Source organism: Pogoniulus pusillus, chromosome Z (assembly GCF_015220805.1).
Source record: "Pogoniulus pusillus isolate bPogPus1 chromosome Z, bPogPus1.pri, whole genome shotgun sequence".
Lineage (NCBI taxonomy): Eukaryota > Metazoa > Chordata > Aves > Piciformes > Lybiidae > Pogoniulus > Pogoniulus pusillus.
This window is the reverse complement of record NC_087309.1, coordinates 57,574,036-57,591,682: the sequence shown is the minus strand read 5'-3', so window position 1 is coordinate 57,591,682 and position 17,647 is coordinate 57,574,036. Positions and strand designations below refer to the sequence as shown.

Sequence of the window (17,647 nt, the reverse complement as noted above, 5' to 3'; positions counted from 1 at the left end):
CTGGGGAAATAGGTTTTTCTAACCTTTTCTCCTGGCGAAGAGGTGATCTCTGCCTTTGATGCTGCTGGCTCGTTCTGGATGCTGTGTCCAGGGATTATCAGCTGGCAGGACTTGAGGAGCAGGAGATATCGTGCTGTCCCTGGCATGGTTGTTCGTGGCTTCAGGCCGTGTGTGCAGACAATCCAGAGTCTGCTTCCTGGTTATCTCAGTGGCAGTGGCTGTTACCAGGCAATAATAGGCAGCAGGCATGCAAAGTGTGCGCAGCTGCTGAGAGTCTGAACTCTGTAGGTAAATGCAATGCGGGATCTGATCCTGATAGCACAGTAGCATGCAGATGTGCACAGCTGGCTTAGGAGGCTATAGGCTCCTTGTATATATATATATGTGCAGGCTTAAATGAGCTCTGCAAGAAAGATACGCAGGCAGGTGAGCTGCAAGTGAGTCAAAGCATGAGGTCTGGGCCTCTGAGCATTGGAGCTATGCAATGGCATCCGAGCGTGGAGGTCTGAGCAGCTGAGCACTGCAAGTGAGGGTCAGAGCACGTGCCTGAGCTGTGCAGGTGAGTCAGAGCTAAGCTGAGCTGAGCACTTTGTTTACCTGTGCACCCCTATTTATTGAATGTGGGCTGAGATTAATGTCCTCTTTGGCCACTAGAATGACCAATCAGGTCAGCCAAACCTTACCATAATAGGCAAATGGCACTTGCCTGGATTTTCCCAAATATGGGGATCACATGGATTTACCCCAGGTAGACATGAGCTGGGTGTGTGTGGCTTACACAACCTGTTTACAGCCAGGGGTCCTGGCACAAAAACATGTCCAGTCATGGCAAGGCATAAATAGGCCTCTTTTTGGGCCTACAGGCCCTCCACGACAAGAGTAAAACCAGAAAAAATCACATTTAAATCTTCGTTGCTTTAATAAAGAAAAATTAATACATTTACTAAGGTATTTAACAATGAATAATTTGAATTCTTTTGTTGCTTGGTTGTTTTTTTTTTTCATAAAATCAGGGAACTAGTAACTTTCAAATAATTCCTGCAGTGGATGCTGCTGATTGGTTTCTTTGCAGAACCATTGACATCTTGCTATATGAACCTTTCATGAATGCCACCAGGTCTTCCCTTCCCCTTCCTTTTTCCCTTCACTTTCCCCTTTATTTTATTTTATTTTATTTTATTTTATTTTATTTATTTTATTTTATTTTATTTTATTTTATTTTATTTTATTTTATTTTATTTTATTTTATTTTATTTTATTTTATTTTATTTTATTTTATTTTTTATTTTATTTTATTTTATTCCATTTTCTTTCCACTTTCTTTCATTTATTTTTCTATTTTTCTTTCTTACTTTCAGATTCCTTCTGAATTCCTTCCTTCTCAATTCTTTGTTTTTTTTTTTCTTCTAAATTACTTCCTCCCTTCCCCTTCCCTTTCCCCTTCTTGTTCCCTTATTTTGGATAGATTTAAACATTCATACATAATGTAAGCCTTGAATATATGGATGTGTTCATGTCAGATTACATAGTGCAGCTTTTACACAGATGACAGGCAAGAGAGCAGATTCTTACTTCACAGAAAGTGAAAGGAGTAGGTGACTTCTGGGACAAGTATCTTCTGTACTATTATTCTCTGTCATATGGAAAGTACTCAAAAATGCAAATTATTTTTATAAGCAGAGCTGTGCACACAAAATTACAAAGTATTCTATGATGATAACCTGGTGTGCTCCTTCTGGATTACATGCTCAAGAATTGGGTAGTTTTTTAATAAAGGTGCAGCTATCTAGCTTCGAAAATAGAGATAGTATGTATTTTTCTAAGTTCTGTGTTAATTCTTTTAATTCTTACTTATTCAGGCACCTAGATCAGTCTAGGCCATAATGCAGCTCTTTCCTCTCTGACATAAGTGCATTTAGATTAATTTTCCTTTGCAAACTCTAGCTGCCCTACCCACCATGCATAAGCATTTTACTTTTGCACTAGATCAAATTATCTTAAATAAGTGCCTCACCTTTAGAATATAATGATTTGTCAAGCTAACACATTTATCTTGTGTTTACCTGTATTCACTTTCTCCATGAAGGAAGAGGGCTGAATCTGACTCTAGAAAGAGCAGCATACCCAACAGTAAGGAGATCCCCTCTCACCACCCCACAGACCCAGTGGAGCTGAGACGCCTTAATTTTCAAACTCCAGGTAAGAGACAGTAGTAGTTCACTGAGAGCTCTGTGCTCTGTTACAGAACAGAAAGATTAATTGTTTGGAAAAAAATATTTTGTTTGTTTATGAGTTTTCCTACAGTGTATTCCTTTATTTGTTTTGGAAGTGATAGTGTGTTTTAAAGAAAAATCCTGCATGAAACAAAATAAGAGATTCTGTAAAGGACCCAAATATCACATGTGTTGTATGGAGGTGTTTCATGTGGTAAAATCCCAAATTAAACTTCACAATGCTAGAAAGGATGATTGGGAAATACTCATCCCTCTATTTATTAACTTTATTCTCACAGCTGCTTCTTTGGAAATAAGGTTCTATTATATTTTGCATTATCAGGTAATCCACTGACATCTCATCAAGGTTCACTGTGTTGCAGGTGTATGAAACAGAAAAGAGACACTAACAAGAGGAAAGGTCTCATCTTTTAGAATTAGACTATGTGTTAATTTCAGGAGGGGTATAAACATGTCACTAGTTCTGAAGGTAGAGGCAATGCACTCCCAAATATTTCATTTACTTACTTTATTAAGCTGTTTGATAGTCAAGAAACACCAGCAGAAAAAAAACTTAAAATAATACTGGGGTTTTTACCACCTTTTTTATGGGTGTATTTTAAAACAAATAAATAAATACACTGGCTTTATTTTGGTCATGTTATATTCCATTAGACTTATTTTCCTTTACGATATACTTGCACACAGTCCCAGTCTGATACTCATTGCTTATTAAGTCTTCCTGAGCCTTGTGTTTCTCAAATTTATTGCATTTGGTGCAAAAATATTATAAATCGATTATAAAGGCAGGGGATTAAGTACTTGAGATGCTGAGAGATTAGCTGCAGAAGCTGATATACTAAATATTACAAAAGGATAACTGAACTTGTATATGTCATTTCTGTTCACGTGTAGAGTGGCTATTTTTAAGATAGTATTGTCTCAGCAGGAGTGAATCTTCAGAGACAAGAATTTGGGATGAAAGACCTAACTTCTACACTGTATACCTATGGCAGAATTAGAAAGGGAGGGGTCAGGAGGCTTGAATTTTTCAGTCTGTTGCTTGCCTTTTTAGCTTATTACAGTATCACAGAATCACAGACTGCTAGGGGCTGGAAGAGACTTTGAAAGATCATCCAGTCCAACCCTTCTGCCAGAGCAGGATCAACTAGAGTAGATTACACAGGAATACTTCAAGTAGGTTTTGAATATCTCCTGAGGAGACTCCACAACCCCACCAGGCACTTGTTCCAGTGCTCAGTCACCCAATATAGTACACCACATACCTTTCAGAAGCAAATTAAGTGTGTTTCAGGAGTGCATCTTCTAGCTTAGTTTAATCTGAATATGGGAATCATGTTGATGTATACTGGGACCTTTCTACAATATAAACCTAAATGCAGTAAATGGAAGTGATTCGAAGTTTGGATTCACAGTAGTGCTTCTGAAATGGCAGTGTTAACATGGACTCATCCTTACCAAGCAAAGTTTTCATATGTTATCCATCATAAATTTTCAAAGGCTGTTCAAGAGACAGAAGCTTACATGCCAGTCTTTGAAACATGAAAAGAAAAACTATACTTCTTACAGCTTATCTTATGCCTGAAACAAGTCATTATCTGTATAGAGATATATACTGAACAGAGTGGATGGCTTAATAACTAGGTATGTAAGAATAATTTTGTTCAGTCTCTGTATTTATATGTGGAGTCTTACCTGACTATTTAGTATTCATCACAAATTAAAATAAAATTCAGGCAAAGAAAAGTCTTAACAACTTTACATATAAAATTAGTGTAGTCAATTAATTAATTAATTAAAAGTCATTTGGATGTGGTGCTTAGGGATATTGCTTAGGGTTATACTTGTAGAGTAGGGATGTCAGTTGGACTTGGTGATACTGAGGGTCATTTCCAACCAGAATGTTTCTGTGATTCTGTAATTCTAAATTTACATTTTAACCTCACTGATCTGAAGAGAGCTGGAGAGAAGTTTTAAGTGTACCTTTCCTTTCAGTGCTACAGCATCTCTAGGAACTTCACAGTTCTCTGTGCAACTAGTTGAGCAGAACATCTGCAGTAGAGTTTTACTATGAGATCTTTTACTTTATCATGAATATTTTCACAAACTAGAGGATTACAGTTATTATAAATAACATAGTAGAGAAATCAAATTATTACCCTTTTTCCTACCATTGCACCACCCAAGACCCCTAAGTACAAGTCAGACCATTGTGTTACTCAGCACGCAGACAAATATCAAAGAGAAAATTCTTGCTCTAGGAGATTTCTTTTTCTGCATAACACTTGATAATTAACATGTAATCTTAGAAGCAGTGAACTCAAGATGCAATTATTGTGCTAATAAAAGCACAGCCTCACTTTACTTACAATAACTTAAGTTAGGGCTACCATTTCATTAAAATGTGGTGGCTGAATTTAGCTTAAATATTTAGAACCAGATGGAATGTTTACACAACTGTTATTTAATAGTCTGATGCTGAACATGCAAGACAAAGCTTTTCAGGACAAACATAGAAAACTATGGGATGGCTGTACATTCACGATACCAGATTTATTGGGTTTGCTCTTCTTTTTCAAATGTGTGTTGTTTTCTTAATCACATAGCAAAACCAGACAGTAGAACACTGCTAGGGCAAAACAGGCAGCTGAGAAGGGATTGAGACTATTTTGACTGTGTGTTGCATTTCTTTTATTGAGACATTTGCAGTCACCCTCATACAATGTCCATATCTACTCTGTAAGATCTTAATCATTTCTGAACATTGCCTACAGAAAAAAAAAAAAAAAAAAAAAAAAAAAAAAAAAAGGATGGAGCAGTGAATCTACCTTAAGAATCAGTGTATACTAAGTCAGTTCAACTGCATCAGAACAGATGAAATGACATCATTGTTATTATGATTTGTTGGAGCTTTTCAGGAACACCAATTCATTCCAATGGTTTGGTTTTTTTGGGGGGGAGGAAAGTTTTTGATGAATCCATAATGTGAAAAAGTGTGAGAGAAGAGAATGTTTACATTACATTGACATAGTCAGATTGCCAGTTTTCACTGGTAGAGGCAAAGGAGACACTCTTATAAAATTCTGGCTTGTCGTAAACGTCAATGCTTTAAAAGATTTCTGAACATCCTCATTCAAAATGTACTAGCAGTCATATAATTTGTGCAAGAAGAGATCTGACCAAGTACAGTTATCAAAATAATTTGAAAGCAAAACCCTTGCTGTGGTAAACCTGAATTTCTAACCACAAATACAAAATAGCCCTAGTAAAGGTGGTTAGCCATAACTTTTTGAAAGAAATTATAGGAAAGCAATAGTTTTATCTTTGGTGGTATTTAGGTAATGATTTTTGCACAGTTGTGCAGTATTCATTGTAAAATTGCCAATTCAGCATGAAGATGTATAAAATCCACAATCTAAAACTACCAGCACAGGAAATGTCTCGTTTCCTTTAGCTTTTTCTTGTCCTGCCTATGTGGTGACTTTGTTATTCACTAATGTGCTATTTATTTAAAGGGTTTCCCATCGCACCTTGTCCATGAAAGATCAAATTCATGTCTGGATTCACTCTTTACTGTAAATAATGTGCCATTTACTTGAGTACTGTGTCCAGTTCTGGGCCCCTCAATTTAAGAAAGATTTTTAGGTACTTGAACATGTGCACAGAAGGGCAACGAGACTGGTGAGAGGGCTGGAGAACATGTCTTGTGAGGAGGGACTGAGGGAGCTGTGGTTGTTTAGCCTGGAGAATAGGAGAGGAGGCTTAGGGGAGACCTTAGTGCTCTCTACAACTACTTGAAGGGAGGTGGTAGTCAGAGGTGGATTGGTCTCTTCTCTCAGCCAATCAGTGACATAACAAGAGAACAGTCTCAGCTGTTCCAGAGCAGGTTTAGGCTGGGTGTTAGGAAGAAGCTCTTCAAAGAAATTGTAATTGGCCATTGGAATGGGCTGCCTGTGGAAGTAGTGGAGTCACCATACCTGCAGGTGTTTAAAAGGAGACTGGATGAGGCACTTTGTGCCATGGCTTAGTTAATTAGAAGGTGTTAGGTTGGACTCAGTGATCTCAAAGATCTTTTCCAACCCAGTTAATGCTGTGATTCTGTGGATAAAGTAACTCCATAGAGAACTATGACATTCTCTCTTGACATTTGGAATAGCCCACAATTATACATCTGAGAACAAAGTACCGTGTCCATATGTGTTATCCAAAAATGTATACTTGTTAGATAAACACATATACTAGTGAATGAACCACAGCTGTGCCAAGTTTTCTTTCAACAAACATGAAAATAGCCCATCTCTCAGTAGCATACAGGATTTAATTTATAAATCTGTTGCTCTTCTGAAACTGCAGCAGCTGAAGAAAAGTCAGCCACATTCTTCCTGTTAAGCAAGTTTAAACATAGGATAAAAATCATTAAGATAGTGCACAAACAGTGGAAGACTATGCCACATGGGAGACTGAAGGTAGAGAAAGGGTGACCCTTACAAAAGGTGTCATCAAATGAGGAAGCCCAGTTTTGCATAGAGGAAAATAACTGAGATTAAGTGGTTTGTGTGGGTTATGAGAGACCCAAGGCTCAGGCAAAGACTTCAATCTGCCAATCAGCCAAATAACTCAGCTGAGTCATGCCTCAAAAGTGACTTTTTTCTCCCCATTTAAGTATAAAATGTGTCACACTTAATTGGGTAATTGTGTGCCAATTAAACAATTACCTCATTATCTCTTCTGAACTAAATAAGATCCTTTGAAATACAAGAAAAAATAAATACAATTATTACAGCTCTGCATTAGAGGCTCTGTTTTTTTATTAGACAAGCATTCATAAAACACTTTCTCCTTGGCTTCCTAAGGAGGTTCCAAGAATGATTTCCAAGACAAGGAGAAAAAAAGGAATAAAAATGGTCAAGAGGGAAAAGTTGCAAATAACAAATGTAGGAAAACTGATGTTTAAATTTAGTCACTTGCTTTGAAAGATTACAGGAAGTTTCTTTCTTTAGCTTATCCACACAACCTCTGTTTATGAGAAACATAACAATTCTGAAAGAAGTATCATGGTTTGTCTCCATGGCAAAACCAGACTGGAATAGCTTTCTGACAGTTAATGATCCTGCATACAGCTCTTCACATGAACTTGACTCATATAGGGGATGTAGGCATCTAAAAGAGGCTTAGAGTGCAAATGAACTTGTCTGAGTTCCCACGAGATTGCTTTCAAAACTGGAGGCAATCAAAATATCCTTAGCTGGGAGATGGATTTTAATGTTCTGCTCCTAAAAGAGTAAATTTTTTCTCCCCTGAATCTCAATCAATAGTTTTACAATACGTTATTGTATTTGAGGATTTCAGCTCTGTGTTTGAAAACTAGTTGTCTCCTTTTCTTAATGTAGATAGCTTTCCCACCTCACTCAGAGCTGAAAATTCTGCTGTGAGCCTACAGAGCCCCTAGGGCTACTTGACAGCCTAAGTCTTTGCTATTGAACAAAAGACATTTCATGCTAACATAATTAATCTAGTTTTGCAGACCATAAATTCTTCTAGAATAAAGATTTCTTAATTTTGAAATATTATATTCACATTGATGACTATTTTAGAATAGCTTTTGCAGAATGACCTATTTCTCTAGAGCTAATCTTGTAAATTTTACTCTGTACACAAGATAGAAGGTCACTCTCTGACTTAGCTCTAGCTCTATGTAACTGACATTTTAAAGTAACAACAATTCTTTTGACAAATATATTAAAGGCATCCTTGATAACTTTCCATGGGTGCCAAATTTCTCCTGAATCAGGGTCATCTTTAATTGTTTCCATTTTCTATGTCCAAATTTTATATATGTGTTTTATTCTACCTTCTTGGTAAGGGTAAGTACCTCTGATACTGATTCCTTCATTATTTTTTTTTAATAAAGGGACATTTGAATAAACACAGATTGCTTTATGTGGGGGGGTGCTCTGTGTTATGATAGATCAAATTTTAAGTCACAGAGTACTGACTCAGCGTGGTCCTGCAATACAACTCATTTCTTAAAGAAATATCTCTGTGAATAATGTCTCACATTTTCAGTTCATGTAGATTGTAGTCTGTATACAAGCAGCTTTGTATTTTTTTAATTCCTAAGTTTTCTTTTGATTGTGGGCATGTGCACCTGGAGGTCCAAATTTGTAAATCAATGTGTGTTTCTTAAATGTTTTTAGGAGTCTTTATCGTAAAATACTGACAACTAACAAAATTTTAACATAATGTGCTAATAACAAATCCAAAACACCCACTTGTTTCTTTGGGGTATAGAAGTGTACCTACTAGGATTAATTTTTTGCTAATATGCAGATGATTTGTGACCTTGCTGTCTCTATTTTCCCTTGAAATTCTGGTACATATGGTATCCCATATTCCCTAGTCATTTATTTACCACAGATACTAACCAGAAGATAACTCTATGCTGTATTTAAATGATAGATTCTCATATAATTTATGTGGAGGGGTTACTACTAGGTGGAATAAGACCAATTACATTTGGCAATCTTCTAAATCTAGAAATGAAAGCTTTTTAGGGATACAATTTCAGCTGTGTTTTGCATGTGGTGGTTCTGTTGTGTTTTGGTTTTGTCTTTTTCTGTTTGAGTTTTTAAGTGGTTTTTACCTACTCATTTTCTTCTTTGAAAGCATGTTTAAAGCATGGTGTTTCTTTTGACTTTCTAGCATGTCACAGGATCTGTTGTAGTTTAGCTGCGGTTTGTCTTTAATCTTTTTGTGTTTTCATAGCACATGTTGATTGATGTGAAAGTGTGTCATTAAATTTGTGTATTTACTTGTTTATAGCCACAGAAGAATATGTGTGTTTAGCTGTGTTTTGGGTGGGGTTTTTTGAGTCAAGTTCTACACCTGCCGTTTATGCGCAACTCACATTAAACTTGGTAGCAGCCTCATGATTTCTCATGAGATATGCCAAGAAGTAAAAATGTTCATTCATAGCATATGATACTTTTTATGATTCACAAAATGATCACATGAAAAAGTCCTCCCGTATCTCTTTTAAAAAGTAGACACCTTTATCATCCCAGTGGAGTACACTTTATATATTTAAAAGATTCAAATCTATCAAATCTAATTAAGTCACTTTATGAGTTAACTGCAAAGTATTATTTGAAGAAACTGAAGAAATGCCCAGATGCAAGTGTCAAAAATGAGTTGTGAACACAGGGATTATATACAGTCAAAATTTGGCAGTTTATGAACTTTTGAGGAGTTCCTTTTTTTCCTTAGAAAATAGAGTTTTATGTCCAGTTTCATTGTGCAGTCTTTAATCTGAAATCTCCCTAACTGGCATTTAAAGGAGCATCTGAAGAAAAATAGTTTAAAAAAAAGAATGTATGTTCAGTGTCTCTTAAAAAAAACCTAAGAATTCATTCACAGTAGCTAATTGTCAAGATTTGTGTTCATGATAGTGTTGATTTAATTAAGTTCATCATGTAATGATGAGTCTCTTTGTTTTTTTGTCCTTTATGTTTACAATAGGGTAACTGGACCTTTAGACTTCTTAGATGAATTTCCAAATACTGTTTTGTGCATGTCTGAAGTGCCTATATGTACAAGATTGATTGCTTATGATGGTCTACTGCTGTTACTAATTTGTTTCCCATTTCCGATTGGCTTTTACTTTTTACAGCTTTGAGCAGTAATTCAGTCCCCTACGCCTCCCTGATTGGCTCTGTGTCCTCCCTCTCTAGCCAAACTACCACTCAGTCCTTATATGATAATAACTCTCTCCCACGATTCGCTCGAAAAGGTCTAAACATCTTTGTCTCTATTATTTTCTCTGTTCAAGCACTGGTTTAGATGTACATCAGTCCACCTCCATTTCTGGATCAATCTAGAGTTCCCTTGTGCCTTCTCACTGACATATTTTCCATAGGGGTGCTTGATCTGGATCAATCAGTGTAATTATCAGACAACTGTCACCCACACTCATTTTGAGAATAGCCAAGTTCTATTATGTGAAATTTCAGGGAAAATGGGAGACAATCAGGACAGAATCAAATTAATTAGTACTTACAGACTAATTTCTTAATTGAAATTTATGACAACCTCCCCATTTTATCTGAATATTCTGTTTTGCTATTTGACTGACTTGCCTTAAGATGTACTTTAAATATCATTGAACTATCAAAGATGTGCTATGCAAATAACATATAAATATATATGTATAGGGTCAGAAGAATTAGTACCAGTGCTGCTGGACATTATATTGGACTCTTGTATGATGCCTGAAATGTCAAAGAATCAAAAAGAGAACAAAACTTTTTAAAAAATAATAAAGAAAAACGTGTTCTAGTGTGACTGTGTTGTAACCACATGGTCATTTTCAGCTACGTTTACAAAAATTGCAAGTTAGCTCTTAGGCATGCTCTTGAAATTCACGGTGACAAAGCAAACCACATTGTGCAACATGGCTTCCAGCTTGAGCCCCCTTGAGTCATCACTGTTTTCCCTTTGTAATTTCAAGAGATCCTGGGGTTCACTAGCTTAATTTTTCTAGCCAGCTCTGATTTCTTCCTGCAAGCAATTGAAAACTCACTTTCATTTTAGGTGTGATAGTATAAAGCATGAAGAGAAGAATGTAAGCATTTTGGAGAAGGGTTGTGAAGACTAATGGCATGACACAAACATGTTCACAAATTTTTGTCTGGCAAATCTTCAGCTGGCAGATTGTTCTAGTTGACCCCACATCTTTTTTCTTTTGCCTTGCTGTCCCTGTACTCCTTTCCATAACCATCTCTATCTCCAATTCCCAGCTCTTCTTTTTCATTCACTATCTTCATCAGTGGACAAAGATGTTTACACCTGAAGTAGATTGTAGGTACTTCTGGGGGTTGAAAAATGGGGTTTGAGTTTACGCATATTTTAAGGTACTAGTGCAGACAGTATGTATGTCCAGCAAAACTGTACACCCCCTGCCTCTACAATCTGCTACTAGTGAAAACATTTTTGAAGTTCTAATTGTCTGATGTCCAATGTTGTCTTCAGTGACTGTTGTCTAAAAGCAGTGGCGCATGTTATTCTAGACATCCATAGTTGCATGTCTGTCATCTCAAAATTTCATTAAATATTGAAGTATTTCTAATTGGTCAGAATATGTAGTCAGTCTTCTAGACCCTGATGCATTATTAGTAATCCTCAAGCTGTCTCATTTCATTTTTTATAATTTGATTTATAAGTTAGTTTTTATGTTAGTTTGGGGTTTCTTTGCTTTTTACCATTTCCTTTGCAGGTTCAGGTGTCTCTGGTTACCTCGGTAACCTTCATTCTTCAAGTTCGTTTTTCTTGATTATGCATAAGTCAGTTTGTTTTCTGTCAAAACACTATTCTTCCCCCTTTAGGGCTCTTTCAGTGTCTGTTTCTCAGCTCACCCTTCCTCATCTAATTCAATGGAGTTTCCATTTCATGCAGTGCAGGAGAAGGACTTTGAAATGACATTAAGAGTCATTACTCAAAGCAGAGGTCAACATCAGATCTAACTGTCTCATTTTCCCATGCCTAGCTAACCTCATTGACTCATACCAGTAACTCTTTCCTCTACAATAGGAATGTTAGCTTTGGGATTATGCTTGGTGACTCCTTTTAATTTGGCTTCAGAGCTCATCTATCCAAAGCATGTCCTGCTTTGAGTAACCAAATTATTTGCCTGCTTCTCTCACATATGACATCTTTACTACTTACACATTTCTAGCCATTCTAACTACTGCATTTTCTAGATTTTATCACATTTCCATCACTGTAGTGTACTTTAAATTCTGGTTTTCATTCTTATTCAACAGGTATGGCCAGTCATCCCCCAATACCTATCTTGGAACTCGCAGATCACATTGAAAGATTGAAAGCAAATGACAATTTGAAATTCTCCCAGGAGTATGAGGTAATTTTCCCCACCTTCTCATTATTCAAATTGTTTTAAGTGTCATGCTTTCTGTTTTCCTAAATTTCAATTTATATACACCCATATGGTGCCAGTTTTGTGTGTTATCAAAACCACGATTAAAAAATGGTTGTCTAGGTAAAATGGTGGTAGGGTGGCTCATTTGCTTGTAACAACTTCTTCTGGTTTTATAAGGCTATGTGGCAGGCAGATTCCTTTGGAATACACTTGAATTAATGTGTTAATGATACAGCACTTACTCTTTTTAATGTGCATGAGCATCCATTTACTTGGAAGTTAAAAGATCCTTAGATTATTTTAAAAAACCTCCTGTGTAATGTTGACAGGACGCATACAGTAGAAGCTACAAAGAAGTTACAGTCTATTGTGTTAATTTTGCATGGATTAAATAACTGACAATTGCCTGTTAACTTTCCTAATGTAACAGTTTGAAGTCATTGCATTTTCTTCCTGCCAATAATGCCATATTCATATTCTGTGAATAGTGGGGTTTAAGAGCATGAAAGAATTTAACTGAAAGAAAGTGACCACTTACAAGCCAACTTGTCAGTCATCTATGAAGTATGCAGGCATTGGTAATGTGTAGAGTAACAGTCTCTCCTCAGTAATTTGTGATTGAAAGGACTTGGATAGCCATCCATTAACCACAGTAAACTGTAGCTGTTTCCTCAGTGCCAGTATTGTCTATGTCAGAAATCTGTGGATAAAGTATGCACTGAACCATCAGAAAAGCAGTGCTTCTTTACAGTGTGGATGGTCAGTGATTCAAGGCTTAGCAGCTCCCAGAGGGGTCAGTGACATAGTCTGTTGTTTCACTAATCCTCGCTTAAAACTCCCCAAAACTTTGTTATCACGGTGAGACAAAAAACTACTTTTGTGTTTTGGTGTTTTTTATTGCACTTCACAGTTCATACAAACACTGACAGTGTAATAAAAAACACTGAAGAAGACTTTGACATACTGGTTCCATACTAACATGGGAATGCATGGTGCAAAGATCCCATAAATGATCACTGTATTTTAAAAGTCTTTAAAGAAAGTGTTACAAATCAATACTAGCTTCTATAATAACTACAATTGCTTATCATTTCATTGAATATGCTGTTCAGGAGCATCTTGGGATTGCTGCTTACAGTTGCAGTCACAAACAATGTGGGAGTGTCTTCTCACATTTCTGTGTATAAATCCTGTGTTCTTGTCTATGAAGATTGTAGCATATAAAGAGTACATGAATTTATGTAGAAGAATGTTCATGATAAAAAAATCTGAATATTTGGTACAAATTTGACGATCATTTCCTGTTGCACCTTGGGTAATTAGAATCCTAGGATCATAGAATCAAGCAGGTTGGAAAAGACCTCCAAGATCATCCAGTCCAACCTATTCCCAGCTCTGTCTAGTCAACTAGACCATGGCACTAAGTGTCTCATCCAGTCTTCTCTTGAACACCCCCAGGGATGGTGACTCCACCACCTCCCTGGCCAGCCCATTCCAATGCCAATCACTCTCTCTGGGAAGAACTTCTTCCTAACATCCAGCCTATACTTCCCCCGGCACAACTTGAGACTGTGTCCCCTTGTTCTGTTGCTGATTGCCTGGGAGAAGAGACCAACCCCCACCTGGCTACAATGCCCCTTCAGGTAGTTGTAGACAGCAATGAGGTCACCCCTAAGCCTCCTCTTCTCCAGGCTAAACAACCCCAGCTCCCTCAGCATCTCCTCATAGGGTTTGTGTTCCAGGCCCCTCACCAGCTTTGTCACCCTTCTCTGGACACCTTCCAGCACCTCAGCATCTCTCTTTAATTGAGTGGCCCAGAATTGGACACAGTACACAAGGTGTGGCCTGACCATTGTTGAGTACAGGGGAAAAATAACCTCCCTTGTCCTACTGGCCACACTGTTCCTGATGCAGGCTGGCATGCCATTGGCTCTCTTGGCCACCTGGGCACACTGCTGGCTCATCTTCAGCCTACTGTCTATCAGTACCCCCAGGTCCCTTTCCTCCTGGCTGCTCTCCAGCCACTCTGTCTCCAGCCTGTAATGCTGCTTGGGGTTGTTGTGGCCAAAGTGCAGAACCCTGCACTTGGCCTTGTTAAATCTCATCCCATTGGCCTCTGCCCACCCATCCAGCCTGTCCAGGTCCCTCTGCAGGGCTCTCCTACCTTCCAACAGATCAACACCTGCTCCTAGCTTGGTGTCATCTGCAAACTTACTGATGCTGGACTCAATCCCCTCATCCAGATCATAGATAAAGATATTGAACAGGACTGGGCCCAGCACTGATCCCTGGGAAACACCAGTAGTGACTGGCTGCCAACTGGATGTGGCACCATTCACCACCACTCTCTGGGCTCTGCCATCCAGCCATTTCCTGACCCAGCACAGAGTGAATCTGTCTAAGCCATGAGCTGCCAGCTTGGCTAGGAGCCTGTTGTGGCAGACAGTGTCAAAGGCTTTGCTGAAGTCCAGGCAGACTACATCCACAGCCTGCCCCACATTCACCAGGCAGGTAACCTGATCATAAAAGGAGATCAGGTAGGTGAGACAGGACCTGCCCTTCCTAAACCCATGCTGGCTGGGCCTGATCCCTTAGCCATCCTGTAGGTGCTTTGTGATGGGACTCAAGATGACCTGTTCCATGCCCTTGCCTGGCACTGAGGTCAGGCTGACAGGTCTGTAGTTTTCTGGCTCCTCCTTACGACCCTTCTTGTGGATGGGTATCACAGTGGCCAGCTTCCAGTCTTCAGGGACCTCTCCAGTGAGTCAGGACTGTTGGTAAATGATGTAGAGTAGCTTAGCCAGGTCATCTGCCAGCTCTCTCAGCACCCTAGGATGGATCTCATCTTTGGAATATCTGTGTAGGAAGTTCCATTTAATAAATAAAAAATATAATTAAATATAATATATTCTAAGTCCCATAAAAGTAAATACTGTGTAGATGACATGGTTCTTCTGTCATATAACTTGAAAATTTTGGTGTTTTGTAAGGTTTTTTAAATTTAAATAATTAAAAGGACCTTGAGACTTATAACAGCCATTCACTTCTGGGTTAATTTTTTTCACAAAGTGTGCATTAAAGATGAAATCTCAGCTTTATAGGTGCCATTTCATTTCCATCTAGCCCAAGATTCATCCATTTTGTATGAAATCAGTGAAAAGCACTGCTATTTGCTTTCATGGTAAAGTCTAGGCACTGAACTAAGGCTGCAGTTTGATGATCACTGTGAGTCATCTCCCTGTCTTGGCTGTTCATTCCTGCTGTCCGTCTTGTGCCAGCCCTGGCACTAGCACGTGTGCAGCTGTTCAAGGATTATCTCAGGAAATAGATTCAGCTGAAAACTAATTGTTTTATTTTTCTTTACTGTTTTCAGTTGGATCAGTTCCCTGAACTAGCTCTCCACATGGCGGCATGAGCTCTAGTGCCAGCACAAGGGAGTTGAAGGGAGCATTTATGGTCAAGAATTGAGGCTTTCAGCAGCAGCCCTTACTAATGTCCCTTAAAAGCAACTGTCTGATTCCAAGGTAGAAATGGATATGGATGGTAACGGACCAGTTATTATCATTTCAGATTACATTTGAACTGGTGACACAGAAAGAAAAATGTATATTTTTCATCTTTAAGAGTTAAATGTGTAACATGCAGTAGGAAACCATCCGCTAGGAAACCATTACTATTGATAGTAATAAAGTCCTCCAGTTAATTCCCATTCAGGGAAATAGATGTTTTCCATCAGTTACCACTGACAAAATTTTTTTTCATAGCACCCCTTCCTCTATGGCATTCCAGTATTTTGTTTTGCTTTTTCTGTGACAGATGAATGCATACATTGCATAGATAAAAAAAATAGACTGGTAGCATACAAAACTGTTATGTGCACCCTTTTCCGCTCTTCAGAAGTATTTAACTACTTGCTTCTGTCCATCCTTGCTGCTGTTTCAGCCACTGTCTTTTGATCAGAATTTCTTATCAAATTTGCATACAAGTTGGCTTCTTGTTTTGGAAGAATGTTACTACCTTGCCTGTATCAGTTTATTCTCTGACAGACAGAAACCATCTCTTTACCATGCCCATGAGAGAGAAGAAAATTCTCTCACAGAAAGCACACATCTACATGCCCACTCTCTCACGCTTACTTACACCCCCTGGCATAAGTTTCTAATGAAACATGCTAACTTCCTTGCACAGTCCTAGGAAAGGTCAAGGAAAACTTCTTTGTAGACTTGGACTATGAGAGCAGAGAGTACTGCTTTTTCCAGATGATACCAAACTCAAACTAGTATTTACCATTCATCCGACAAAGCTTCTCAAATGAGGTTTTTGTGTTGTTTTTGTTTGATTTTTTTTTCTGAGAATATATATGGATTTGTGAAATCTAGTTGAGAAAGAATCTGAAATTGCCATTAAAGAAGTAATAAGTTGAGACATATCACGCTACACTCTGGTTCTGAAAGGAATGCCTGGGGCAATGTGGCAGGTTTGGAAGATAGATACAGGGGAAAAAAAGCAGGTAGCACTATGTATAGTATAAAACTGTGTATTATGAGGAGCAAAAAAAATTGCAAAATGAGATCTCCTTGTTACAATGTCCTAACAGCAATGTATTTTCCAGTACAGACCATCTTCCAACTGTCTAATGTTTTCAAGGCTTCAGTGTCATTGAATGGAAGAATTTCTACTTCATTTCTGTATTATTTTTTCCCCAGAATCCTTTATTAATTATTATTAGCTTGCAATCCTAAAGCCTTACTAAAATGGTGATTTGCTTTGTTGACATGACATATCCTTTATGTCATGTAGTTCTTTTGTATTCCATAATTTAAAGACAAAGTTCTTAACCCCAACTGATTATTACAAAGCTTTTGCTGACTTTGGCACTTAGGGTGAGTGTCTTACGTAATGCAAGGCTCCATATGGACTTGACAGCTGCTAAGGAGAAAGCCATGTTCGTAAGAAACTGACCTTTATATCATATCTCCTTCTTAACTCAGGCTTCAGAATTCAGCATTAAAAGCTGGTCATGGAGATAGACTGAATCAGGACAGTAATGTTCTTACTACTTTATGCCATATACTAGATGCATTTTTAAATCTATTTCTTCCTGTAATACCTAAGATAAAATGTTCCTCTAAAGCAGATTCCTGGATCTTGTGTAAAAAACTTTTTTCATCTATTATCAGAGATGTGTAGTCATAGCTTAATACCCTTAAAGAACTAGATTCATATTCATACCTGTCACAGCAACATAAACATTTTGTTATAGCCTCTGTGTGCTATTGTCGTGGAGGGGGATTTCTCTATTCCTTCCCTATTAGGGGGAGGTGAGAAATTAATTTGAGGCAGTATTATTTTTTTATAAAATTATTTATTAAAATTAATATTTACAAATTTGCCACCCCCAGCCACTGAATAATAAGTTCTTTATGTGCAAGGTTATGAAAACAGTTGGGATATATTTACAGGGATTGGATTATTAAAT

At 37.7% G+C, this 17,647-nt stretch overlaps 1 protein-coding gene across 50 annotated transcripts in view; it reads left to right on the top strand.

Moving 5' to 3' along the window:
* The window catches only part of PTPRD (protein tyrosine phosphatase receptor type D), a 1,747,466-nt gene that overhangs the window by 1,634,372 nt on the left and 95,447 nt on the right, over nt 1-17,647 (top strand). For 34 of the 50 annotated variants that reach the window (XM_064140350.1, XM_064140302.1, XM_064140304.1 and 31 more), the window contains 3 exons: nt 2,087-2,199; nt 9,904-10,023; nt 12,053-12,150. In XM_064140350.1, the coding sequence (XP_063996420.1) occupies nt 2,087-2,199; nt 9,904-10,023; nt 12,053-12,150 (331 nt within the window). The remainder of the gene's footprint in view (nt 1-2,086; nt 2,200-9,903; nt 10,024-12,052; nt 12,151-17,647) is intronic. The other 16 variants (XM_064140351.1, XM_064140349.1, XM_064140348.1 and 13 more) reach the window with 1 other exon arrangement.